The sequence below is a fragment of the Pholis gunnellus genome, assembly GCF_910591455.1.
Source record: "Pholis gunnellus genome assembly, chromosome: 21".
NCBI classification, from domain to species: Eukaryota; Metazoa; Chordata; class Actinopteri; order Perciformes; family Pholidae; genus Pholis; species Pholis gunnellus.
The window spans coordinates 3,081,502-3,106,869 of NC_136548.1; the positions used below are offsets into that span (position 1 = coordinate 3,081,502).

The 25,368-nt window shown below is 43.5% G+C and overlaps 1 protein-coding gene across 1 annotated transcript in view; it reads left to right on the plus strand.

Moving 5' to 3' along the window:
* The window catches only part of myo15b (myosin XVB), a gene marked incomplete at its 5' end in the record, with an annotated part of 47,736 nt that overhangs the window by 13,225 nt on the left and 9,143 nt on the right, over window positions 1-25,368 (plus strand). Inside the window, 31 exons of the mRNA XM_079182857.1 lie at window positions 1,133-1,247; window positions 1,341-1,516; window positions 2,522-2,615; window positions 7,878-7,940; window positions 8,084-8,141; window positions 8,233-8,357; window positions 8,863-8,958; window positions 9,049-9,284; window positions 10,528-10,697; window positions 10,814-10,886; window positions 11,263-11,445; window positions 11,550-11,659; window positions 13,324-13,391; window positions 13,590-13,662; window positions 13,840-13,872; window positions 14,019-14,090; window positions 15,330-15,427; window positions 15,581-15,823; window positions 17,030-17,105; window positions 17,405-17,533; window positions 17,740-17,908; window positions 19,462-19,552; window positions 19,715-19,988; window positions 20,164-20,270; window positions 20,804-20,863; window positions 20,942-21,017; window positions 22,094-22,212; window positions 23,517-23,632; window positions 24,561-24,702; window positions 24,825-24,936; window positions 25,035-25,353. Of these exons, the coding sequence (XP_079038983.1) occupies window positions 1,133-1,247; window positions 1,341-1,516; window positions 2,522-2,615; window positions 7,878-7,940; window positions 8,084-8,141; window positions 8,233-8,357; window positions 8,863-8,958; window positions 9,049-9,284; window positions 10,528-10,697; window positions 10,814-10,886; window positions 11,263-11,445; window positions 11,550-11,659; window positions 13,324-13,391; window positions 13,590-13,662; window positions 13,840-13,872; window positions 14,019-14,090; window positions 15,330-15,427; window positions 15,581-15,823; window positions 17,030-17,105; window positions 17,405-17,533; window positions 17,740-17,908; window positions 19,462-19,552; window positions 19,715-19,988; window positions 20,164-20,270; window positions 20,804-20,863; window positions 20,942-21,017; window positions 22,094-22,212; window positions 23,517-23,632; window positions 24,561-24,702; window positions 24,825-24,936; window positions 25,035-25,353 (3,876 nt within the window). The remainder of the gene's footprint in view (window positions 1-1,132; window positions 1,248-1,340; window positions 1,517-2,521; window positions 2,616-7,877; window positions 7,941-8,083; window positions 8,142-8,232; window positions 8,358-8,862; window positions 8,959-9,048; window positions 9,285-10,527; window positions 10,698-10,813; window positions 10,887-11,262; window positions 11,446-11,549; window positions 11,660-13,323; window positions 13,392-13,589; window positions 13,663-13,839; window positions 13,873-14,018; window positions 14,091-15,329; window positions 15,428-15,580; window positions 15,824-17,029; window positions 17,106-17,404; window positions 17,534-17,739; window positions 17,909-19,461; window positions 19,553-19,714; window positions 19,989-20,163; window positions 20,271-20,803; window positions 20,864-20,941; window positions 21,018-22,093; window positions 22,213-23,516; window positions 23,633-24,560; window positions 24,703-24,824; window positions 24,937-25,034; window positions 25,354-25,368) is intronic.

The window sequence follows — 25,368 nt, forward strand, 5'->3', positions numbered from 1 at the left end:
ACATGGCATCCCTGACCGCAACCGTCATCACAGTACTTTCATGTTTATTATGCTGTCACTCATTTAAGAAATACCAGTGTCTCATTACTGCTTTTCATCAATGGCTGCATAGCTGAACGATGTTCTGTTCAGTCCAGTGATACCTGACCTGATCCAAAAAATGAATTTACTGCTAACTTATTATTATTTTAGTTTTTATTATTTCTGACTCAGCCATATTCTTACAATTACATTTAAACTAGAAATTGTGGACTAGAGAAAAGGAGACACATTCTGGATCTGCGATTTAGGAGCTGATAGCAGATCCTCTGGTAGACCGTCAATGCTGGAAAATGGCAGCAACAACACACAACACTATCCAGCGGTTAACGTCGCCATGACGACGATGTCAGCATAAATAAGCCACATTAAAACCACATTCATCTGGTAACAGGATCGCTGCGTCTATATATTTTCCTGTGTCACACTGTGCACTGCGTGTCATGAGACTGTGTTGCAAACGGGGAATTTTATGTTGTGGCTCCAGTTTTGAGCTCATCCTGAAGCAATGCCAGCGGACCACAATATATAGTATCATTGCATAATAATAATAATAATAATAAAATATTTCAGTCTGGTGGTTTAGTGATGGGCTGATCAACCAGCTCATCAACCAGCTGACAATTCCTCCCTCAGTCACATCATTAGGATGGAGACAAATAATCCGTTTTTACATGTATATCCAGCCAGCATGGGCCCATTTGGGTAACATTAGGGTATACATTTAGGAGAAGTGTCAGTCCTGCTGTGTGTTTGGTTCTGTTAGCTGATAGCTCTGTTAGCTGGAGGAGTTCTAAGATAAAGATATATATATGTGTGTGTTTATATATGCATGCAATTTATTTACCTTGGCATGCAAACCAAGAGTGGAACAGTGAGTAATCATAGCAGAAAGAAGAGTCCAAACTGAAGCAGCACACAAACACACACACACACACACAACCGAATACATAATCTCCTGGTCGAGATAATAACATAACCAACGAAGAGTCTAGCAGTATCTATGATGATGGATGTTCATTACTGGTGTAGTGTGTGTCCCAGAGTATCTGATCCTGTATTTAGGAGCTCCTGGCCGTGTTGTGTTCCACAGATACGGGGTGCTGCTGAGCCAGCGGCTGAGCGAGGCGTCCGACAGAGAGCAGTCGGTGGCTCTGCTGGACACGGTTGGTGCAGAGGAGGGACAGTACCAGCTGGGACTCACCAAGGTGCCAAACTGCCCACTCTGTGACACCGATTAAACATTTTTTACTGTACATATGAACATGCTTAGATATACTGTATGTGTATATCTGCGTTAGCTGTTCCTCAAGGAGCTTCTGTACCAGCTGATAGAGGAGAAGTGGAGCAGCACCCAGACCTGGGCTGCCATCACCATCCAGAGGAACATCAGAGGCTTCATCTGCAGGAGGAACTTCAGGTTCTTCAAACAGAAAGCCATCGTCATCCAGAGCCACATACGAGGACATCAGGCTAGGTACAGGAAGGAGGAGGATCAGAGAGGAGAGGATTATCAAAATAAAGTGTTGATTTCTTAATCTTTCATCTTTAATGGCAACACTACATAATACAATATAGGAAATACTGTTTGACAAGTCCTGAAATCAAAGCTTTGCTCCTGAGAAAAAACCTTGTATCTCCAGTCAGGGTTTTTTACATTTTTTTCCAAATATGGTCACTTTCGTTCATCAGCAAAAGAGCCAAGATGGCGGTGAACTCAAGGCTTCAAAACGGCAGTCCACAAACCAATGGGTGACGTCAAGATGACTACGTCCGCTTCCTATATACAGTCCATGGAAAAAACATCAAATTAAGACAAAAGATGGAACGACATTAATGGGAGCTACTGGCCGCAGCATGTACATGCGCCACCTTCAAATTATTTTATTCCCACTCTTTTCAAAGCCACACGACTCCATTGATAAAAACAGTAATTTGACCTCACCTTTGCCTCGATTAGTTTGTTTGTGTTAACTGTAGGTAATACACTGACGATGAAAAAGTGATATATGTTGACGCTAAAACAAAAGTACTTCGACCAAAATTTGAACATTTGTATTTGTATAGATAAGGAACACCACTGGGAAGCTACAGAATGAAATACTTTTTTTTAATTTCATTTTGTCTTAATGTGGATGTTACAATATCAAAGGTCTATAATAACTAAGAAGTCCCACTAAAATATTGCAACGGTAAAGTGGAGAATCTGAAGGAATGATAACTCAAATAAAGCACCATACACCAAAACTATACTAAAGTACAACACCTGAGTGACTGTACTACAGTACCTGTGGAGTACATGTACATTCACTCACTTCAACTGAGGGACAGGGAGTCCCCACGTGTTACCCTACCCACTTAACTCACATGAGGAAAGGGAGTTAGGGTTTCCCCTGTCAGCTGACATGAGGTCAGAGAGTGAGTAATAAGCTAACATGAAGCGCTCCGTGTTTGTGTGTTGCTGCCCCCTCTCTTTTTCCAGGAAGTACTACAAGCGTCTGAGGCAGTCCTTCACCCAGTTCTGGGCGGTGATGATGATAACCAGGGACACCATCAAGAGGCGCCATTGGAGGAAGGTAATATGAGAGAGAGAGAGAGAGAGAGAGAGAGAGAGAGAGAGAGAGAGAGAGGGGGGGGGGGTTCCTTGGCAACCTTCTGTTTTCTGACGTTATTGTGCTATAAATCGTTGCTCTTACACAACACCAGCAGCTTAACACTCCAGCATGAGTTGCAATAGGAATATCTCCGTGCTAACGCCCTGACCTCCATGTTTGGGGTCAAAGTTTAATTTCTTTTTCCATTTCCTCTCAAATGACTTCTCTACCTATAGTGCTACGTGTATTGTTACGTCAATGTCTAATTATTGGCAAACTTTACTTCATTTTACAGAATGAAATTAGTTTTCTTCACCAAATCATAGTTTAAAAAACGATCGTGTCTTTGTTATCTCTAGTTGTATCTGCCAACTCAATACAATGGATGACAATGGAATTTTTGTTGTTTTGCACAAAACGTTTAAAGAATATATGTTTAAATCTGTACTAATCAAAATGTTGTCTATAAACAAATATATCAAATGTATTCTTGTAGTGACCAATAAGTTCACCTCTACGGAGCTTTATACTCTCTATATAATATATCTTTTACATTCATCAATTTCATTTCCTGCAGCAGCATCAGGCAATGAACCCACAGTACTGTGGCTCAGTGGTAGAGCAGGGTCGTCCTACAATCAGAGGATCGGCGGTTTGATCCCCGGCAACGCCAGTCCATGTCAATGTGTCCTTGGGCAAGACACTTAACCCCAAATTATCATCTGTGAATGGGTGAATGTCATGTAGTGTTTAGACTAGAAACGCACTATACAAGTACAAGTCCATTTGTACATTTACTGTGCATTCTACCGGCAAACAGCAGACATAGTCGAGCCTTTAGCAGCTGAAGAGGAGGACGTTTTTCTCAGGAGCATGCAAAGGCCAATCCTAGAGCAGCGTGACACATGGTGTTTTAATGTCCGTGGACTGATGGTGGAGATACACAGACTCCAACCAACAAACGAAAAGACACGACTGAACCGTCGGGGTGCTAGGCTTTGTTCTGGCTCGACTGTTTTCAACATGGTGGCGGGGTCACAAACATTCTCATTTTATATCACATTAAAATGTGTTTCTGAAAACATTTGAGACAAGAAATAGGCCATGCGTCGTATCCATCATGCTACACGCCTGTTCTCGTGACACGTTTGTGTGTCATAATAACCATAAAACACCTTGTTGTTACAATAAACCTTTCATGTTATTACAGTAAAAGCAGATCAGTATCACGTTAAGATGCGCTAAGATCTTTATAAGACGCTGATATGGCAGTGTTGTTTTTTTTTTTTTTCATTTCTGTAAATCAGTTGAACTGTGGGGCGACTTTAATTTAAGGGAGATTTCAAAATAAAGTTCCAAGGAAAATCGTACAGTCCAGGTCAAGACTGAAGGCACTGGGTGCGTTCGTCCTCGTAACATATTACAGCGTTGGTAATAAGTTCCTTTATAAGATCTCATTGATTTCCTTAAACCAGCTTTCTTATCGTGCATTAATCATGTCACTTGAGCACACACACACACACACACACACACACCCTCAGCCACACTCCGGTCTTGGACTTCAACCTCTCTTAGTGAAATTTGAAGCAGCATTGCATCTCTCCTTCCGCCTTCTGAAACCTGTCCGTCTGACTTCCAGCTCCACGGCTCTAACAGGTAGGCCGCCTCTCTTTTCACCCACCGCATCATTATCAGATGCAAAAAAAAACGTCTTCGACCTTTTAGTTCATTTTACAAAAGAAACAGTTCTTTTGGGCAGTGAGGGACACATGGATGGTAATAGTCTGTATTAGGTTTCAAAACAGTCCAGAGACACCTGTTTTCATCTGGTGCGTCCCGCGTCTCATCTCTTTTTCTCCTCTTGGCTGCTAAACTAAAGCGACAGTTTTATTCTTTGTGTTGGTCCTTTTGCTTCACTTGCACCACAGTGCCATTAGATCTGGTGTTATTGTTTTATGAGGTTTGGACTATGAACAGTGGAGCTGTCAGGCTGCCTGTGTCAGCTGAGCTGTGTCTCAGAATAGCAAGCATGAGTAACTGAAAAACAAGATTTGGAGTTTTGATGGATTTTGTGACTAAAGGTGACATCAGCGTCCTTTAACTCTGATACAATATAAATGATGGCGTTTTGACTAATTACATATTTATAGTAGAACTGATTCAGGCTCACTTCTCGGCTTTGACCTGATTTAACATTTTGTCAAATTCCACTCGACGTCTGTTGTTGTCTGCTCCTGTTAAGAGTTCTATAGGTAACACTTTATACCCCGAATGCTTTCTCTAGTGAGGAACTGACGTGTAGCTGTCATTTCTTAGGAGGCTATAGTACATTCATTATTATTGCAGCGTGTCCATAACGGTTTGCAGATGATGCAAAAGTATTTAGTTCTGGTAAAGATTCTGAGCAGCACAGTGGAAACAGAATTGGAAACTTGAAAACGATGGTTTGATGGTAACAAGTTTTCATTCAATTTATATAAAACAAAATGTATAATATTCTGATAGCCAAAAGCCAATAATCCAGAAAATCATGGTAGATAATGTTGAAGTAGAAAGAGTTCTTATAGACCATAGAGATACTGCTTAAAACAAAAGTATCATCCTCAATCTAAATTCATTGGATATATTGTACAGTTCTTATTATAGTTCCATAAATTAATATTATTAGTATTAAGTGTTTAGGTTTGGGGAAATACAAAACAATCACAAATCCAATTTTTTATGCTACAGGAGAAAGCTATAAGAGTTGTAACCAGAGCTGATTATTATGAACCACCCAACATATTATTTATTAACTCACGCCATCATTAATGCAGGTGTAGCTTTAGCCTACACCTGACTTGCTTTGGTTTGTCACTACTTTAAAAGTAATACATTTTAACAATTTGTGTATTTGAGTTGTATGAAATGAAAAGGACTAAAATAAACTAAAATAATGATGTAATTGTATGGTAATTACTGTGAATATTTACTTGTTTTTAGATGGATCTCTTAAGGTTTTAGAGATTAAGTGTTAAAGTTTTTGAGATTAAGATTGAGAAAATAACCCTAATGATGTCATAATGATGTTATTTTAGGTTTGGGGAGGACAATATTTGATCAGATAGCCTGTGTTATAAATGTGGAGTTGTTCATCCCCAGAGGATTCATCCATGTTCTATTATTATATATTCTATTAGTTATTACTGATGCTTTATCATTCTACAGTTGGAACTAATTTGAACCACTTAATGCACAGTTTGCTAGTTTATTCTGTAACAATGTACCATATTTTATGCTGAAGTTTTATATTGAGTCCATCTTTGTTTGTAAAAATACACAAAGTAACTGGTCTGTAGAGGTGGGATATGTGGTGGAGTCAAAAGTACAGTTTGTTTCTCTGAAATGTAGTGAAGTAGAATACGTATGAAGTAGTATACTGTATAATGGGGAGAACAATAGAGCCAAAGTTCCTCAATATGTAAGTACAGTATTTGAGTAAATGTAGTAACAATAAGACACTACTGCCTGGTTCACTCTGGACAGAAGATTTTGATCTGCTCGTGGCTGAAATAAAACAATTCAAGATGAATACTAAATGTTATGCCAATCCATATGTGTCAAGATACCATATGAGTGAAGTGAATTGTGATGCTGCTGCTAGTGGTGCTAGTCAGGAGATCATTAATGTAATTAGAGTTCATCCTCTGGGGAACATGAATGACTGTAAACATATAATATATATAATTTAATGGGAGCCTATCTGACCAAGGTGAAGCACCGTCTGACTAACACTGTGATCCCCAGAGCAGTGGATGGCAGAACGTGGCCCGTGGGACAAATCTCGCCCTTCAGCAAACATATTTTGACCCCTGACAAATGTTAAAGTTTTCCTTTTCATAGTTTCAATGAAAACTTTAACAGGATTATTTATTTTTTTAAATACATGAACATCAGTAGACAACAATGTAAATACAAGGCTCATTTAAATCCCAATAAATATGACATCTAAATACTGGGCCATCATGAAGAGAAGCATGCAAACCACGGATAACGTGTCCATTTGACCAGCGCGTGTTGCTGAGAACTCTGGTAAATTTACAGACGAATAACACAGATTGACAATATAATACTCTCCACTTCAATGAAACAAGTACCCTGTGAGTTCAATTTAATGTTTAAATGTCTCGACTTCAGCCTGTTTGACCAAAACAAATATGTGTGTTTGAATCAACCATTAATTAAGTGGACCAAATATTTGATCATGTATGGAAACCATATCCATATCATCTCTAGTGGCAGAGTGCTACACAGAATATATTTGGATATATGAGTCTTTTTTGTATGCCAAATGAGTATGAACAATCTGCTTTAAAGGCACTCAATGCAAAGTTCAGAGCGTATCAGTTGCCTCTGTACGGCTCTCAACGTGACGACGGTCTTTACAGGAAACAAACTCAGAATTTGATCAGGAAATCATTAAACTGATAAACTGTGGGGAAAATAATTTCCTCCTTTGAGGGCAACTAATAATAAACTATGAGGTTGAAGGTGTGTTTGGATCAGTTATGATTTGTGACACGTGTGTTTGGTTTGGGAGGGTCAGCCATTGTAAACCCTCCCATGTGGAGGTAGAGCAGGGTTGGGCTGCCTGTGTGTTATGGAGACCGATTCTCTTGAGTTATTTGAGTTGATTTAAGTGTGATTATTGAAGCGAGGCCTTGATAAAAGAGAAGTGTTTGCTACATGACAACGTGCGCACACCCATGTTTAATCTGACCAGCAGTCTTTACATCAACGGCAGAATAAACTGCTGAAGACGAGTGTACAAATAGACGGCCAGCGATGCATGGGATGGTTTTGATCATAATCATATCTGGGTGTCGCCGCCCCCGCCGCATTGAGGTGTCTCCTCCCTATCGGCTGTAAACCTTCCTAATAAAAAACAAACTTTCTGGACTCTTGGAACTGCGTGTCATGTTGTAGGAGGCGGGGCGACCGGACTGTGGGTGTTCCAGGAGTATATAACAGGATGGGTATCTAAGAATAGGTCTGATTGAACACGCTCCTCTGGCAGAGGTGACGGACTGTTGAGTGTGCCCGAATAACTGAGGTTTACTCACTGATTCAGCAATTAGCTTCAGGTGAAGGACGCTAAAGCGAATATGAATATGACTACGATTATGAGATGATATCACGCTGTTCGCAGTGTGATTGACTAACTGGCCGCGTTTGTGTGTGTGTGTGTGTGTGTGTCAATTTCAGGAATTTCATGAGAATAACAAAGTGAAGACAGTGACAAAGACTAAGTCTGTCTCTCCAGGAATGGTAAGGGAATAAAATCAAAGCGAACCTGCTGTAACATTTCAGAAAGTACAGAAGTCGGCCTCAGAAGGGCCAGCCGTCTGGTTTCTCCTGTGGTAGCCACACTGTCATGTTTTCCTTACGTTTGTTTCTTTTCTTCCCGTTAGGATGTGGGGATGTTGGAGATCCCCGCTGAGCTGTCGGCCCGACTTCGCAGCGCAGCAGGTCAGCTTCACATAACACTACAGCCTGCATACTCTGCTGCCATAGTGTATTTTTGTCGGTTTGTGATTGCTCTTCCGTCTCCGTCCACTAGGGCATCAGCACGCTTCAGGGGTCACAGAGGTGGCACCTCCGCAGGTGAAGGCAGGGCACAAGCTCGCCCTGCCTCTGGATATAGACAGATACCCCTTCTCTCGCTATGCCAAGTCCATATTAAAGGTGAGCACATGCACGTATTCATAATCCAGTCCTGGTTTGTTTATTACGCTGTAAATCCTGCTCCACCTCACACTTCAGATGGTTGCCATCACCCTGCAAAAACACGTCCATTTTAACAATTCAGAGTCATATTTAGATATTTGCTGTGCAGAAATACAGTTTTTACAAAAGGATGAGATGCTTACATATCTAAAAATGTAAAAATGTGTCATGTGTCTGTCACTTGAACCAAAGCAGGAAAACCTCATGAGCATAAGGAAAACTGTGCTTGTTTCAAGAAAAGCACGATTTGTATTAGAAACATGTAGATTCATCTTGTCCCAACATATTTCTGCCTGATCAACACTTGAACATCAGACTCAATCCTAGATTAAAATGACTTTAAAAGGCTAATAATTCTCTGTAATGCTCATACAAAGACATCCAACAGACTCGCACCTAAACGGATGGAAGAGGACGGATTGTATTTCCTGTCTGAGTTTCCACATGTTGTATCCTCCTACAGGATACATGGAGCCAGTCTCAGGGATACCCCCTCCAGAGATCCCTCACCCCTCTGGAGCCCGAAGATGCCAGAACTGCCCTGGAGATTTACAAACTGGTATATGGGAGTGATTAGATTAGATGCCATTAGATTCATTTTATTCTCATTCGTTTCATTTTTTATTTTTTGACCCGTTGTTTTCCTCAGATCTTGCGGTTTACAGGTGAGTCAGACCTCAGCGGCTGGCAGGAGCAGATGCTGGGTAACTACATAGTGGAGAGGGGTCAGAGCCGGCCAGCCTTGAGGGACGAGATTCTCGCCCAGCTGGCTTACCACGTGTGGGGCCGGCACGAGGAGCAGGACAGTCTGAGGGGCTGGCTGCTGCTGGCCTGCTGCCTCAGTGCCTTCACCCCCTCACCAACACTGGACAAACCCCTACTCAAGTAGGTGCTACGCTTTGCTTAGCCTTTCTATTAGTCTGCCAGGCTAACATCAATCTGAATGGTGTAAAGTCATACCGTATTGAATCAAAGTATTGAATAATTGATTTAAAACCATTGTGTTGATTTTTCTTTTCGTGATTACATATTTTATCTTCAGAATTATGTTTGTTGCTACACTAGAGTTGGCTTGGATTTAGGGCTGCAACTAACGATTATTTTAATAATCGATTAATCTGTCCACTATTTCTTCGATTAATCGATGAATCGGATAAAAAAACAAAGCATTAATTTCCAAACGAAAAAATCGCGTGACGCTGTGGCGCAATAGCCTATCAGCGTTGAGATGTTTTTCCTGTCATCAATGATGTCCCGCAGTTGTTGAATCAGGAAATGAATACTGTAGCCATCTGTGTTCACCCAGAGCTCTAAGATACCTCATATCAATAGAGACCGGACCAAACTATGTGTATAAATGTGTGTGTGTAAACCATATAGTGCAAACAATGAATAGACGCTACCGTATTTACGTCTAGATGACGTTATTGTGAGTGTTGATGGAGCTGCTACCATGTTAGCATAGCCTAGCACTGATCGATCTGAGCTCCATTGAGAAAACAAGTACAAATCGGCATCATTACGTAGTTATTTCGGAGTCCCTTTTTGTCAGTTTATTGCCGTTAAATCACAGCCAAATCAGTTTATTTTGTGTTCATACAGCTGTAGTAAACAGCCGACGTGTGGCTCGCTAGACACAGTGAATACAGCTTGATGAAATCCACGGAGCTCCTCTGGACTATGTTATGAACTCAGACATAACGGCGTTTAGTTTCCCGTGATATCTGGGACTTCCACAACACGTACTGAGCAGAAATAGAGGTTATTTTTCCACGGTTGATGGCGGACAGTTGAACGGCTTTCAGGCCGATAAGCCACGCCCCCTCTCCGGCGCATCCAGCGTGATTCACGCGAATGAACACAAATAGTCCCCGGAGAGACCGGCGGCGCGAATGACGCGATTAACGCCGCGTTCATCGCGTTTGGTGTGAACACGGCATTATTGAGTGGCGTAATAATCGCGCGACACAACGAATCGATAATGAAATTCGTTGCCAACTCTTTTAATATTCGATTATTATCGATTTTATCGATTCGTTGTTGCAGCCCTACTTGGATTTACCCTTTCTGAAAAACGCTTTGAAAAAGACTTCTGTACATGACTCAGTCTACAGTGCTCCCTGTGCAGGTATGTGTCTGATCACGGTCCAGGGGAGTACCGCTCGCTGTGCCAACACAAACTGCTGACATCGCTGCAGCTCCCAGCTCCAGCTGCTCGCATCTACCCCCCCACCCAGCTGGAGTGGACCACGAACCAGAGGAGAGGCACCATGCTGCTGGACGTACACACCTTCAACGGTGAGACTAGCTGACTCTTTAGAAACTGGACACACTTTGTCGTTGTCCATGCCACCAGTGTAAAAACGATCTGCTGTTACAAACCCATAACAAGCCTTTGTTTTTTTTTGTCTCAGATGAGAAGCTGACAACTGAGGTGGAGTCATGGACCACAGGAGAGCAGCTCGCCTCATGGCTCCTTCATTTCAGGTACTTCCAAACATGCGTAACAAGAGTAGTGGAAAGAAAAACATCCAAGTTACACGTTTAGGTGTTTATTTTACCACTTTGTATATTCGCGTCTGTAGATTTCTCTTAAATTCACCAAAAGTTACCATTAGATAATGACTCATTTGCATATTTAAACAACATTTAAAAAAAACTTCTAATACAAATACCTTATCATCAATGTCTTGATGTAAGTAAATCAACTGGGGGAAGTTTCATGGTGATATCTATTGGTTAAAATGTTTACCCCATTCACCTGTATTGTCTCCCTTTAATGTTTCTTCACGTCCAAATTCCCTGGTCAATCCTGCTCCATGTGGTAGTTTTCATCCCTCTCCTGTACATTGGTGTGTCATAGAGGTGTGTCGGAGGCCGTGCAAGGCTGGTCGGTGTCTCTTCTGACGGATGAAGGCTGGTCAGATCTGGCTGGCTCGGACTTTGTCATGGATCTTCTGGCTGGAGCCGAAGCTGAAGTGCTGCCACCTCCAGGGACTCCCTCCTCTACAAACTCTGACTACCTATTCAGCAGCCAGGGAGACAGGTAGAGTGCTGAACAAGTGGCCATAACCTTTGGGGCCAAATCCGCAGTTTGTTTTAAGACTTTGCTAACACAATGAGCACCCGTGTGCCTTTCTTTCCTCTTAGGATGCCGGCTACAGATCTGGACGAGTTCATTCCACCGGCGCCACCCATGCAAGCTCCTGGGCTGCCTCCTTTTGAGGAAAGCCGCTGGGGAAGAGATTATCCACAAGAAGGTAGGTGTGAAATGTTAAGGTGTCAGCATGCCTCTGGTTAAATGATTATTGGATCAACAGAGTATGACGATGGCCATTCTGGTCAGAATCAGAAATGGTTTATTGGCAAGTTTGTTTGCACTTTGTGCGTGACAATAAACACAGAAACACAAATAAAGATATGAAAATTGACAATAGAATATGATAAACAAACAATATAAGAGTACGTTAAAATAAGTCTGTTATTGAAGTGTTAAGTGTCTGTTTAGAGTGAGGAGTTGTGCAATGATGTGTAAACGTATGCACTTGTCCTGGGGATGTTGTTGAGCCCGGCTGTGGACGGGAAGAAACTGTTTTTGTGGCATGAGGTTTTGGTCCTGATGGACCTCAGCCTCCTGCCAGAGGGAAGGGACTCAAACAGTTTGTGTTCAGGGTGAGAGGGGTCGGCGACAATCTTTCTTGCCCGCCCTCAGGGTCCTGGAGGCGTACAAGTCATGGAGGGACAGCAAATTGCGGCCAATCACCCTCCCAGCAGAGCGAATGATACGCTGCAGTCTGCCATTGTCCTTGGCAGTGGCTGCGGCGTACCAGACGGCGATGGAGGAGGTGAGGATGGATGCAATGATGGCAGTGCAGAAGTACACCATCATTGTCTTTGGCAGGTGGGACTTCTTCAGCTGTTGCAGGAGGTACATCCTTTGCTGAGCCTTCTTGTTCAGCTTCCACCTGAGGTCCTGAGTGATGATGGAGCCCAGGAAGCGAAAGGACTCGGACCAGGAAGTCACACAGCGTCATAGGGGCAGGCTGGCCTGTGTTCTTCAAAAAATCCACAATCATCTCCACTGCCTTAAGTGCGTTGAGGGTGGTGTCATACGAGAGCTCCAGAAGCTTGATGGACTGGAGACTAGAGGTGCAGCTGTTGGTGTACAGGGAGAAGAGCAGAGCTGTTCAGATAACTAGTTGATTGAAGCATACTGAACAACATAGGCTCTGTTGCTCACCTAGCATCTCTCAGGTGTTTTCATCAATGGCAAATGATGAATCAGAACTTTCTGCCAATCTGTTCCTACACACGCCCTCTGATCTGCCAAACTCTCACCTCAATCATTCTAGTACAGCTGTTCTGTCAGTCTATCAGTTACTCCGGATTTACTTTCACTCGATTGTGTTCCAAGTGACTGTGCTCACACCGGCTGGCCTTTCGAGGTCATGTAACTGAGGAGACTGTTTGAACTCGGGCACAAATGTAATCAAGTGACTTTTCCATGTCCCAACTCAAGGCTTGATTACCAATTGGGCAAAAAAGACAACTGCTACCCAGAGGTCCCAGACCCTCAGAGCGACCCAAAAGGCCACAGGCTTACATCGTGTCTAGTTTGTGGTAATTTGATTAATTGCTAATTTGTTTGGCAATATGCACCGCTACACTAAGTGACAAGGGTTTTTAACTGGGCCCTGCATTATTATCTGATCCTGAGGCCAAGTCTTGTAGAAGAAACCTTGTTCCAGACCTCATGTTCAGCAATTCAAACGGGTCTTAAAAATGTAGGTGTAGGAGTCAGTCGCTCTTGACTGACTCCCAAGTGATCAGAGGAAATTGTAAGTATAAAAGTATAAAGTATACAATTCTCATCAACACTAATTTATTAATCATCACCTCATCTCTCTTCTCCAACTCAATATAGGTCGAGGTCGACAGATGGATGCCTACGTTGATGACTTGTTTGACCCTGTACTGGACCAAGGACCTCCGGTCAGTGACGTCATCTATCTTATTTTTCAAACTGTATCTGTAATTATTGTAAAGGCTACATTTTTCTGTCCCTAAAGAATGTTTTGAAGGTGTATTGTGCATGTTTGTTAGTCCCTGGTGGGTTGTGTATCTCTGATGTATTGCATTACTTTGTGTGTGTGTGTGTGTGTTTCTTTGTGTGTGTGTTTGTGTGTGTAGGACATGGAAAGAGTAGCCATGCTAAACCGCAGGATGAGAGGAAGAGGAGGGATTGGACCTATGTATGGAAATGGTAGGCAAACCGCGCTACCCTTTGCGATAACGGCATGGGTTGGGAAGGCATTATCAGCGGCAACCGTATTAGCACAGTGCAAAGCAGCGGCCATTAGCTAGCCAGAATTTACCATTTTGAAATCAAGTACCTCAGTCTCTATAAATTTAAATCGTTATTTATTTATTTTTTCTTCAGGTATGCCCATGACAATGCCAAGCTATACTATGGGTAAGTGAGAAGGTTCATTTGTAATACAACGTTTTGTGTCCTGTTGGAAAAATGTCCTCAGGCCTTGAATCCTTTCCACATTAAGTGGCAGAAGAAAGTGTCTTTCTGTTTTTTAATCTTTACGTCACTGTGTTGCCTCTGTTCAGGACAAGCGGTTAACCCTTCGATGCCCAGCTATGGTGTAACTCCCATGATGCAAACCATGCCAACCATGCCAGGTAATTTTCCAATCTTTGAACTTAATTCAATAAACGAAACGTACATGGACCCTCTTGGCAGCTCTACTACATCGTCCTCTCATGTTGGAGAGGTAGCTCACTATCGCCTCCCGAGCTACAAGCGGTGTTACAAGACATGGGGGGCTGGGGCTAGCTGGTTAGCATGCTCATTTCATTAGATATCTCTACAATACGTAGATGTACCTCAACACATTGCACCTTTTTAATGAACTGGCTCAAATATATATGGACTTAAGAGTAATCGAGCTAGCAGCTTCTTACGCCCTCCATACGGGATTAATTTGCAGACACAAATATTGTGGACACAAAGGCTTGTATATAATTGGTAAGGAGAAACCGTAGACTGTAAATAAGAAGTGGACGTCGTCATCGTGACGTCACCCATTTGTTTGTGGACTGTCGTTTTGAAGCCTCGAGTATGGCGATTTCGCTGTTGCCATCTTGGATTACGGCCATCACTACCATTGTTTTTTTTGCAACCAATAAACAGTTACCATATTTGGAATGCGGAGGAGTGACGTAGAGACGCCATATGCCGCGTCTCTATGGACTCTACGAACGTTCAATCACAGTAAGCCCCACCCTAAAAGGTGCTCATCCAGGCTCTTGTCATCTGCCGCCTGGACTACTGCAACTCTCTACTTACTGGAGCCACGGCGTCGGCCATCAGACCGCTGGAGCTTGTCCAGAAAGCTGCAGCTCGCCTGGTGTTCGATCGCCCCAAGTTCTCCCACACAACTTCCCTGCTCCGTGCTCTACACTGGCTACCTGTAGGAGCTCGCCTCCAGTTTGAGACTCTGGTGCTAGCCTACAGGGCAGTGAAAGGAACAGCTCCTTCCTATCTCCAGGCCATGGTCACGCCCTACACCCCCGCCCGACCACTTCGCTCTGCTACCTCGGGGCGATTGGTTCCCCCGTCACTCAGAGGTCACTGCGCTGTTTTCTGTCCTGGCCCAAAGGAGTCGCCCCCTGCTGGTCAGTAGAGAGAATGTAAATTTGAAGACACTACCACATCGGCTTCACTCGGCAGAACTGGAGGTTGCCGCCTGGGAGAAACATGATTTGGAAGAAGGATATGGACATTATCCTCTCGACAATTTCTCTCATAGTATATGCATGTGTGTGTTGAATGTTATGTTGTGTCAGTTCCTTTGTTAATGATTTAAATGTAGCTGATTTCTGCCAGAAAAACAGTTTGTTGTGTATATCCCTACACAGCCATGATGATGCCTCCCATGCCTGCCCCTGCTGTTGCTGACCCTATGCAGATGGCAGCATCGCAGCAGGCCCTCATCAACCAGCAGGCCTTTCTCATGGTGAGGACAGGCACACACTCCTTCGAGCACGATGATCCCTTTTATTTATCTGTATTCGCCCCTCCACCCACATCCACCTTTCCTAACTCCCTCTCCCACCTCCCCTCCAGCTCCTTGCTTACCTGTCCTCCTCCTCCTCTTCCTCCTCTGCAGGCCCAGCAGATGACCCTGCAGGCGATGAATCTGTCCCAGCAGCAGACGCAGGAGCAGCAGAGGAAGCAGAAGAAGCAGGAGACAAAGCAGCAGCGGGAGGAGAAGCAGTGGAGGCGTCAGTCCGAGCGGCAGTCCTGGGAACGCTCACGCTCGTCCTCCCCTCCATCTCCCTCGATCCCACCTGCCCGGCCCAAAGCGCCTGCGCCTAAACGCACCTCCGGCTACAAGCAGCCTGAGCCAGAGGTATTGCTGAATATAGTGTATTTGTAGTGTACTCAATTGCTGCTTGCTTTTTAAATTACTCCAGTCCATGTTGAGGGGCAAGACACTTTGACCCCAAAATTGCTTTCCGAAGACCTGCGGTGAATGGATGGGTGTGAATAGGTGAATGACATGTAGTGTAAACGTGCTATGAGTGGCATGACAATGCTGACACTCTGGAGCTTAACCTACTAGTAATAAGTATGCACAAGACTTTTTCGGAAACGTTGAAGTGCCCTCTCATCCACATAATTACCGCTTTCACAGCCGTTGGCAGTTGCACGGCCCGTTATTCATCGGCTAGTACTTGTCTATGGGGTCAGATCAGTCTCAATAATTGCAAATGCAAACAGAAAGATTCACAAATATATTTGATTTACAAATGCACGCAGAATGATTCACAAATACATTCCAATGCACACATAAATAAATTACGATTTATATAAATGTAAAAAAAAATCACAAATATATTTCTGCATTTGTATGTATTTGTGTGTGGATTTTTCTATTTGTTTGTGGATCGTACTGCATTTATTTATGGATTGCTCCACATTTGTTTGTGGGTTTTTTGAGACTCCCCTGACGTGAAAATGAAAACAATTTGAACAGCTTGTATGCATGATTATCATGCAATTGACAGACAATGTTGATATTGGCATTGGTATCAGCTGAAGGTATGTTTATAAATGGCAGTGGCACGGCCTCCCTACTCACTGTACCTTCACATGTTTAAAAAAAAACATGAATATATGAACCTGTGTAGTATTGAATGCAAAATAAAGATGTATGTTTATACATGGCACTAGGCCCAGTTTAATATAAAACACAATTTTATACAATATATATAGTCGGGGGTCCCTGCTCCATCTCTCTATCAGTTTGGGGGTCCTTGGCCTGAAAAACGCTGAAGACCTTCAGTATGTGTGTCCATGGTAACGAAGAAGGCCGGCCTTCAATCAGAGGATCGGCAGTTCGATCCCCGGGTCCGGCTCCGCTAGTCGCATGTCGATGTGTCCTTGAGCAAGACACTTAACCCCAAAATTGCTCCGTAGCTGTGCCTACGGTGTAGATAGAATCTGAATTGTAAGTCACTTTGGATAAAAGCGTCTGCCAAATGACTGTAATGTAATATCACCGGGTCTGTTTCCTCCTCATGCGGTTATGTGACCGTGTTTATTCCTCCTACAGCCAGAAAGAGAAGTGGACTCAGATCCTGATGACCTGCAGTCTTTCAGAGACAAGAAGGAATACTTCCAGAAGATTGGTGAGTGGAGCTGACAAGTAATACTTGATGGACAATACTTTTTTCATCTTTCAAACTGTCTCTCACACGCACACAAACCCTGCTGATTAATTCACTTTTGACTTTGCTATATATAGCTTAGTATAGAACATAAATGCAGGGAGGTTGGGGCTACAAGCTATCTCGCTTGAATGTGATGAAAACAACTTTGTAATGGCTCACTGCTGTTAAAATGTTAACCAATTTAAATCACCGTGCTTATAATAATGAATGTAAGTCATGCGTTTCCTTCACTATCTCTCTCCTCTACTGCCCTCCAGGCTTTCAGCCCCGAGGTGGATCCAGAGCCCCAAATTCTCGTCCGGCCCCCTCCAGCCCACCCAGACAGCAGCAACGCTCCCCGCCATCGCCATGTCCGTCACCCCCACCAGCACCACCTAAGCCCGCTGGTGAGAAGATGAAATAAGTTCCATGCACTAGATAATATAATAATGATAGTGTAATCTAGAAACCTTACTTTACTTTCTGAGAGATGTTATATTGTGTACTTTGTAGATTTCAATTCTCAAAAGGGCCAAAAAGAAAAAGGGAGCATGCAGCTAAAATGTCTGTTTTATCATGCAGCTTGGTATTCACTTTCTGTCTCTCATCTCAGTGAAGCGTCTCCACACCCCTCCTGCCAGAGTTGTGGACCCCCCACCAGCAGCACCGACCCCAGCTCCTCTCACTAAGTCCAAGCCCGAGCCCACCTCCAACATCCGGGAAATCATCAAAATGTATAACAGCCGACCCCTACCGGAAGCCAAACCCTTTGAGCCTGTCAGGTCAGTTTCAATGCTTCTCCAAGATGAGGTCCATACACACCGACTCAAACCGTCATCTGATCTAATATCCTGCTGGACCCTGCGTGGACCAGGCGGCAACCTCCGGTTCTGCCGAGTGAAGTTCTACGGAAGTGTCTTAAAACCTGCATTCTCTCTACTGACCAGCAGGGGGCGACTCCTCCGGTTGCAAAAAGAAGTCAGATTGTATAGAAGTCTATGAGAAAATGACTCTACTTCTCTCTTGATTTATTACCTCAGTAAACATTGTAAACATGAGTTTATGGTCTCAATCTCTAGTTTCAAGTCTTCTTCAATACAGCATGATGTTCATTTTGTAAATTATGTTACATTTAGAGTCAAACAGACCATAAAGCAGGGGATGCTTTAGGGCGGGCTTACTGTGATTGACAGGTCGCAGCTGCTACCAGAGCCGTATACGTCATCTCTACGTCACTCCTCTGCATTCCAAATATGGTAACGTCCATTCATTGAATTAAAAAAAGTCAAGATGGCGACGTCGAAATTGCTGAACTCAAGGTTTCATAACGGCAGTCCACAAACCAATGGGTGACGTCACGATGACTACGTCCACTTCTTATCTACAGTCTATGGCTTAGACACCTTTTCTCCCTGAATGAATTACAGTGTAAAATGGGAGTTAATATCATTTTGCGGTTGTAGAAACATCGGAAGGGCACCACGTCACCTTTGGAACATTGTCGTCGCCTTATTGTGCAGCCAGCATGATGTGAAATCACGCTCCCAATTCATGAAATTCAAAATAAGTTTTGAATGTTTTAGCTATACCTTCAAAGATAAAAGAAATTACATGAAAGTTAAATGTCTGAATAATGTTTGTAACATTTTTAATGAGCTCACCTTGCAGAAATTGATCATACTACTTAAATTTCTTCAGAAAATCCCCCGATGTCAATCAATACAAAAGCTTGCCTTCTAGCAAATGAGGGAGGAATTAGGAAAAAGTGTTTACTCTGTTGAAGCAGCCTCTGAAATCCCAGCATTCAAAGCTGAAAGACATGATTTAAATACTGAGCCTGGCCTTAGTTCTGGCAGACCACTGAGTGGAGCCCAGCTCACATCCCAGCAACGTCAGCTGATAGCAGCTGATCTCAAGCCAGCCCAATCAGCTGATGGATCAGCTGTTCATCTACATCACTTGCAAATATGTTCTCCTCTCACACCACTGGACCAGACACTAACAGGAGTCCTTGAAATTCTAGAAATAATCCAGAGAACAGGCGACTGTGGCTCAGTGGTAGAGCAGAGTCGTCCTTCAATCAGAGGATCAGCTCCGCTAGTCCATGTCGATGTGTCTTTGGACAAGACACTTAAACCCAAATTGCTCCCGCAGGTTGCTCCTGCGGTGTAGGAATGAGTATGAATGATTGGGTAGTCCTGATGGGCGTGAATGGGTGAATGATGACATGTAGTCTTAAAGCGCTTTGAGTGAGTGGTTTGGAAGACTAGAAAAGTGCTATAGAAAGAAACATTCTAGAAATAATAACTATGTGCTGTTTTCATCCTCTTCACAGACCTCCTGTACGGCATTTTATAAAGAAGAATGACCCCAAAGAGGAAGCTCTGGCCAAACTCAAAGACAAAGCACCAGTGCCACAACCGAAGGTCAGTATGGAGAGTTGAACCGCAACTACAAAAACAAAGAAAATGCATCTGAATTTCTCTAGAAATTAAAAGTTATTTTATTGTTAGCTTCATTATTCTGTTGAGTATCTCTGTCTAGAACATACCGTGTGCTACATGCTCACACCTTCTTAATGCTCGCAGAAACAGTGGGTCCCTCCGCCAGTCCAGCGTAAGTGGGAGCCACCTCCTCCCAGGACCCCGTCCCCACAGGCCTCCTCTCCTCCCTCCACCAGGGGGCCCCGCGTCATCTCCAGCAACATGAGGCAGAAACAGCGCTCCCTGGCGGACGTGTTCGGCTCGCAGCGCTCCAAACACTCTTTGCCCACTCCCCCCGACTCCCCGCCGCCCCCCCCGCGCCCAGCGCCCATCCTTCATAGCATCCCAGACCCGCCGCCCATGGCGGCCCCGTCTCTCAGTGAGTGCCGCTCTCACTGTGTTCTCCAGACATTGTGTTTTAGGCGGATTAAAAGGCCTCTCATGTGACGTATTTTGGCCGCCAGTCGCTGCAAACTATCGTTCAACCCAATGTTATCGAATGTGAGGGAGTTCATGTCAGTCAGTGTCCTCCATCTGCTGTTTATTAACTGCAGATATGATGCCAGATGAGGAAGGGATTCGCTCCCAGCTCCACCGCTTCTCTGCTGGGGTTTACTTCTCTTACTCCAACATGCCAGGAAAACTGTTCCTTCGAAAAGAAGTAAGACACACACACACACAGCATTTATCAGGAGACCAGTAATTCCCTCAAAGCTGCACTAATCAACGTTTTTACATTGACAATGGATCAAATGACTGTGTAATGTGAAAGGTGTCCCTCATAGTTAAGAACCCACAGAGAATTATCAGCAGTTCTGCAGTTCCCCTCAGCTCTACGCAGTGTTTATTTAGCAGTTTAAGCTATGTTCTCAGGAGCTGGTGGAGACCAAAACAGAGCTTAAAGAAGAGCCAAATAAATGCTTGTGTTGTGTGTATGTCTGCTGGATGTGTGATTATGCCATTGTCGCATTTACACCACACCTGGCAAAGTACTCTTAACCTCTACTGTGGTAGTCCCTGATGCAGTAGGTGTCTCTAGCACCACATTTGTACCATGAAACAAGCTGTCGCAGCTGGTAATAACAATAAAGGAAATACAGATGTGTTCAGACCGACACAAGTGCGTTAGACTCATCAATAATGCCTCTCACTATACAGGGGATGGGATCTGTGAATCTTTTTGTTTGTGTGCAGGTGTTTTACCCCAGAGAGATGTTCAACCGGCCCTACATCCTCAATCTGTTGTGTGAACAGGTTAGTATATTTATTTATATATATATAATAAATGTATTCAGGAGACAATCACCATTGTCATTGTGTGATGTGTTTTAGATCATGAGGGACACCTACTCTGACAGCTGTGTGAGGATCAGCAGAGAGGAGAAGAGGAAGATGAAGGACCTGCTGGGTGAGAGTTTGACGGATCGTCATGCCGGATGCCACAGTTGTGACAATGTTGACCAATGTTTTTGTTCCAAGCTAAAGTCATTCACAAGTGGTAGACTGTGTATATATATATATATATATAGATGGACGACGGGTCTCCACTTATTCCCGCTGTACAAAAGTGATGCCAAAATATCTCGGCTACGGGAGCCGCCATCTTAAGATTTCAACGTCATTTGGGGCCATAGTCTGAGCAGTAGTGATCGGAGGGTCCCGACCATTCACCCGCGCCCGATCCAATTACAGACCAAGCACGGCCGCATCTTGTTAGCGTAAGAGCTGCCTAGCTGCTGCGTTAGCACCACAGTAACTGTTTGGCAAGAATGACACAACTAATTATAATGTTTCTATAAATACAGTTATGATCAGATCGTTGATGTTCTATCACACAGACTCGTGATTCAAGTTTCTGAAACACACCTTCATGTCTGATATGAACACACACACCTGTCCTACAGCGCCGATAGTTAGTGGAGATTTTGTTAAGATAGCCAGCGACAAGGTCAGTTCCGGTACGAACCACAGACTGCATGTGAAGATCTTTGAAACAAACATTGAGGGTTATGGACACCATAACTCCTCACCACGTCCCTACTCTACGTACAATTCCCGAGCCTCCAGCTCTCCGGCTTCTTCACTCAGAGCAGCTGTCAATCATGACGTCCTTCTTCTAGCATCAATTAACTAATTAAAACCAAACAAATCATAAAAAAAGAACACTTCAACATACATCAGTGTGACAAGAACTACCTAAAATGACTGAAACCATCTTTGGGAAAAAGTTACTTTCTTTTTTTAGTTTGGCCCATGTCTCATCAGCTAACATGGAGGGGGCGGGGTTTATGACCTTTACTGCAGCCAGCCACCAGGGGGCCGATCGAGATGTTGTGGCTTCACTTTTGGGCAGCTGCCATTTTGTCTATCTTTATATATGGTTGGAATGATTACTCACTGAATATAAACTGTATCATTTCTATTTTGTTTTTCCATTAGTTTGCTGACCGTTATCCAATTTTTCTTCCCTCATTTAATCTCTAGCAAATTTCAGTGTGGGAATGACTATAAGCACCATCCAGAATGACGGCATGAAGAAGAGGATTGTCATTGCTGCTCGAGACAACTGGGAAAACTACTTCATCCGTCTGTTCCCTGTGAAGGTGATCATAACAAAAAGAGTTGGAGATAATGTGGAGTGTCTTATTGTTCTATGACAATGCAAAGCCAGGCACCTGATTTTGTTTTGTATAGGACATGTCAAACACGGAGGCAATTCAAAGTGCTTTATGCAGGAAAAGAAAGGCATTAGATAGAACAACAGTTGAAAACAATAAGCGATAAAAACCAGAAATGAATCAATTAAGATGTGAACAAAATGTGTATTGGATGCAATGCGCAAGGGAAATAAAGGTTCAGTAGAGGAAACCAATCAATCAATGGCGGAGAAAGACAGCTTTTTACTAGAGTTGCGGAACATTTGAGGAACATCAGGAAGTTTGTTTCATCTGTGTGCAGCATCGTAGCTAAAAGTAGCTTCACCATGTTGGGTTCTGACTCAAGGTTCCAGTTGACTGTTTCCTAAAGAGAGTCCTTTGTAAAGAGTCCTACTGATTTTACGTTACTTATTTTTGCCCAAGATTGTTGAGCGGTTTATAAACTAGCAGCATCACTTTAAAGTAACTGGACGATGTTTTTCACGGGCGATTTGATTCGTCTCACTAACTTGATGATGCGTTACAAAATAATAAGAGACATCTTCAGCCGCGTACATGTCACAGATGTATATAGAGAAATAAACATCCGGCACCCCGATCATTTCCTCAGTGGCGAAAAAATGACCTGGTTCTTCCGGCAATCTACCGAATCCATGGCTTCGTCATCGTGACGTCACCTATTGGTTTGTGGACTGCCATTATCAATCTTTTGACACGATTTTGCCGTCGCCATGTTGTTGTTTTTTGAAAACAATAAATGGAAGTTACCATCTTTGGAATGCGGAGAAGAGACAGAGAGACTTCGTATAGTGGCAGTCACCTGTCAATCATAGTAAAGCATACTCCTCTTTATGGTCTGTTTGACTCTAAATGAACCATCATTTACTAAATGAACATCATGCTGTATTGAAGAAGACTTGAAACTAGAGATTGAGACCATAAACTCATGTTTACAATGTTTACTGAGGTAATAAATCAAGAGAGAAGTCGAGTCATTTTCTCATAGACTTCTATACAACGAGAGGAGTCGCCCCCTGCTGGTCGTAGAGAGAATGCACGTTTTAAGACACTTCAGCATTGGCTTCACTTGGCAGAACCAGAGGTTGCTGCCTGGGTCAAACTAGTTTTATTGTGACATATACAATATATTTAGGGGGTATACAGGCTGTCTCGTTTCAAGCATTAGTTGTTGCTGGACCACTAACCACTTGCAGGTATTGACAAGCATCTTCTCTTTGTATCTGTTGAAGTCGGACAGTGGGGATGCTCGGGTTTTGGGCGTGTCTCATCGGGGCATTCGTCTACTGAAGATGGTCAGAGCATCAGGCATCAACCCCAAACACCTCCGTCTGCTCACAAGCTACAGGTAAACGTGCAGCCCACATACACACCTTCTCGGTTTCATCACTTATCTGTGTCTTATGTCAAAGACAGGAAGTTATTAGTTTTTACTTCTGAGAAATGCTAAATATTCGGCCCGTCTTAAATACGATTGAAAGACATCCTCTGACTGGCGAGCTCTTGACTTACCTGGCCCTCAGAGCGGCCTCACACTTGGTGTTGCAGCTAGCCAGGAAATGCATCTTTATATGTTTGTACTATTTGGTAAGTAGCCACAATGAAATACAGGAGTTAAAGTAAAAGTAAAGAAAGTTATTTTCGGTTTAATTTAGCTTTTCTGGTAGCCTCTCTCTCTCCCTCCCTCCTTCTCCTGCTCCTTCTCTCTCATTCATCTTGCTTATTTTCTAACACGGTAGTAAGGCTAGGAGGTTAGAGAGAGGGATTCTGCCTAAACCAAAACTAGTTTTTGCATGTGAACCCACAAATGGTCTGCGTTTATAATGGGAGAACTGCTGTCTTAATACCCTTTCCAGAGTGTACACTGGTGGGGTGTGAAAAAGGGCAATTTCTTGAGTCAGGTGTGCTAAAGATTCCCTGGCATCTTAAAGGGATGCTTTGGATTATTTGAAGTGTGGTTGTATGTTACCGATAGTCAACCTACAGTAGATGGAGTTTGGAGAAACAGACAGGAGCTCTTGGTGTTTAGCCATTTTCATTGCAGTCAAAAAGTTTGCTCTCCTGCTTGCCGCACTCAAAGGAAGGCACACAGCTGTATTAACGGGGCAGTCCAGCAGCAATCTAACTGCATGAATTACAGTTATATACAAACATTAACATTTTTTAGGATGATGATGTCATAAGATTTGCCGACAGACTTTTAAAGCTTCATTTGAAAACCTCACTAAAAAGAAAATAAGAAAAAAGAATGTTAACTCAGGTCTGCATGAATATAGTTTTTCAGAGTTGCTGTCAGTCGACCTCCAGGGTGCAGACAGAGTGGAACTGGAGCTGTCGAGGGAAAAGTTGGTGATGCAGTCATCCAGAGCTCCTCAGATCACTGCCATGATCCGGTTCTTCCTCCAGGAGCTCATAAAGGTACTCCTTTAGTCTTAAATCATAACTATTCATCATTATCTTTCATTTTGATTCTTTGGGGCGTCTTTTAGCCATGTGACCCACATATCACCCTCCTGAACATCTTTCTCTCTGCCCTCTAGGACTCAGGCCATGTGGTTGCCCTGAAGAGTTTTGTAACCGATGACAAGAGTCTGCTTAGCTTCAGCAAGGGTGACATCATCAAACTGCTGCCAATGGAAGGACTCCAGACAGGTGAGATCACAGTAGTTTTTAGGTTCAGATATATACTATATAATACTATTATGCTCATCGTTAATGCATGTCGTAATCTTTGAGTGTGTTTCCACCAGGCTGGCGTTTTGGCACCATGGGAGTTCGCTCTGGTCTTTTCCCGGATGACCTCACCCAGCCATCCGCGGCCCCGGACTACCACTCTCTGCACCTTGACCGAAGAGATGACAGGAGGAAAAGCATGAAGGGCGCTACACCTGCCGGTCCCCCTGAGGGCCTGTCTCCAGGTCCTATCAGCAGACGCATGGGCAGCGTTGATTCAGAACTGCTCGGTAAAGACGTTTCGGTCCGGAGATCCTTCCAGAGCTCAATCCAGGGCTCAGTCCATGAGCTGGAGATCCTCTCGGGCATGGCTGACTTTGCCATGAAGTATTTCCGGTACGATAGAAGGCT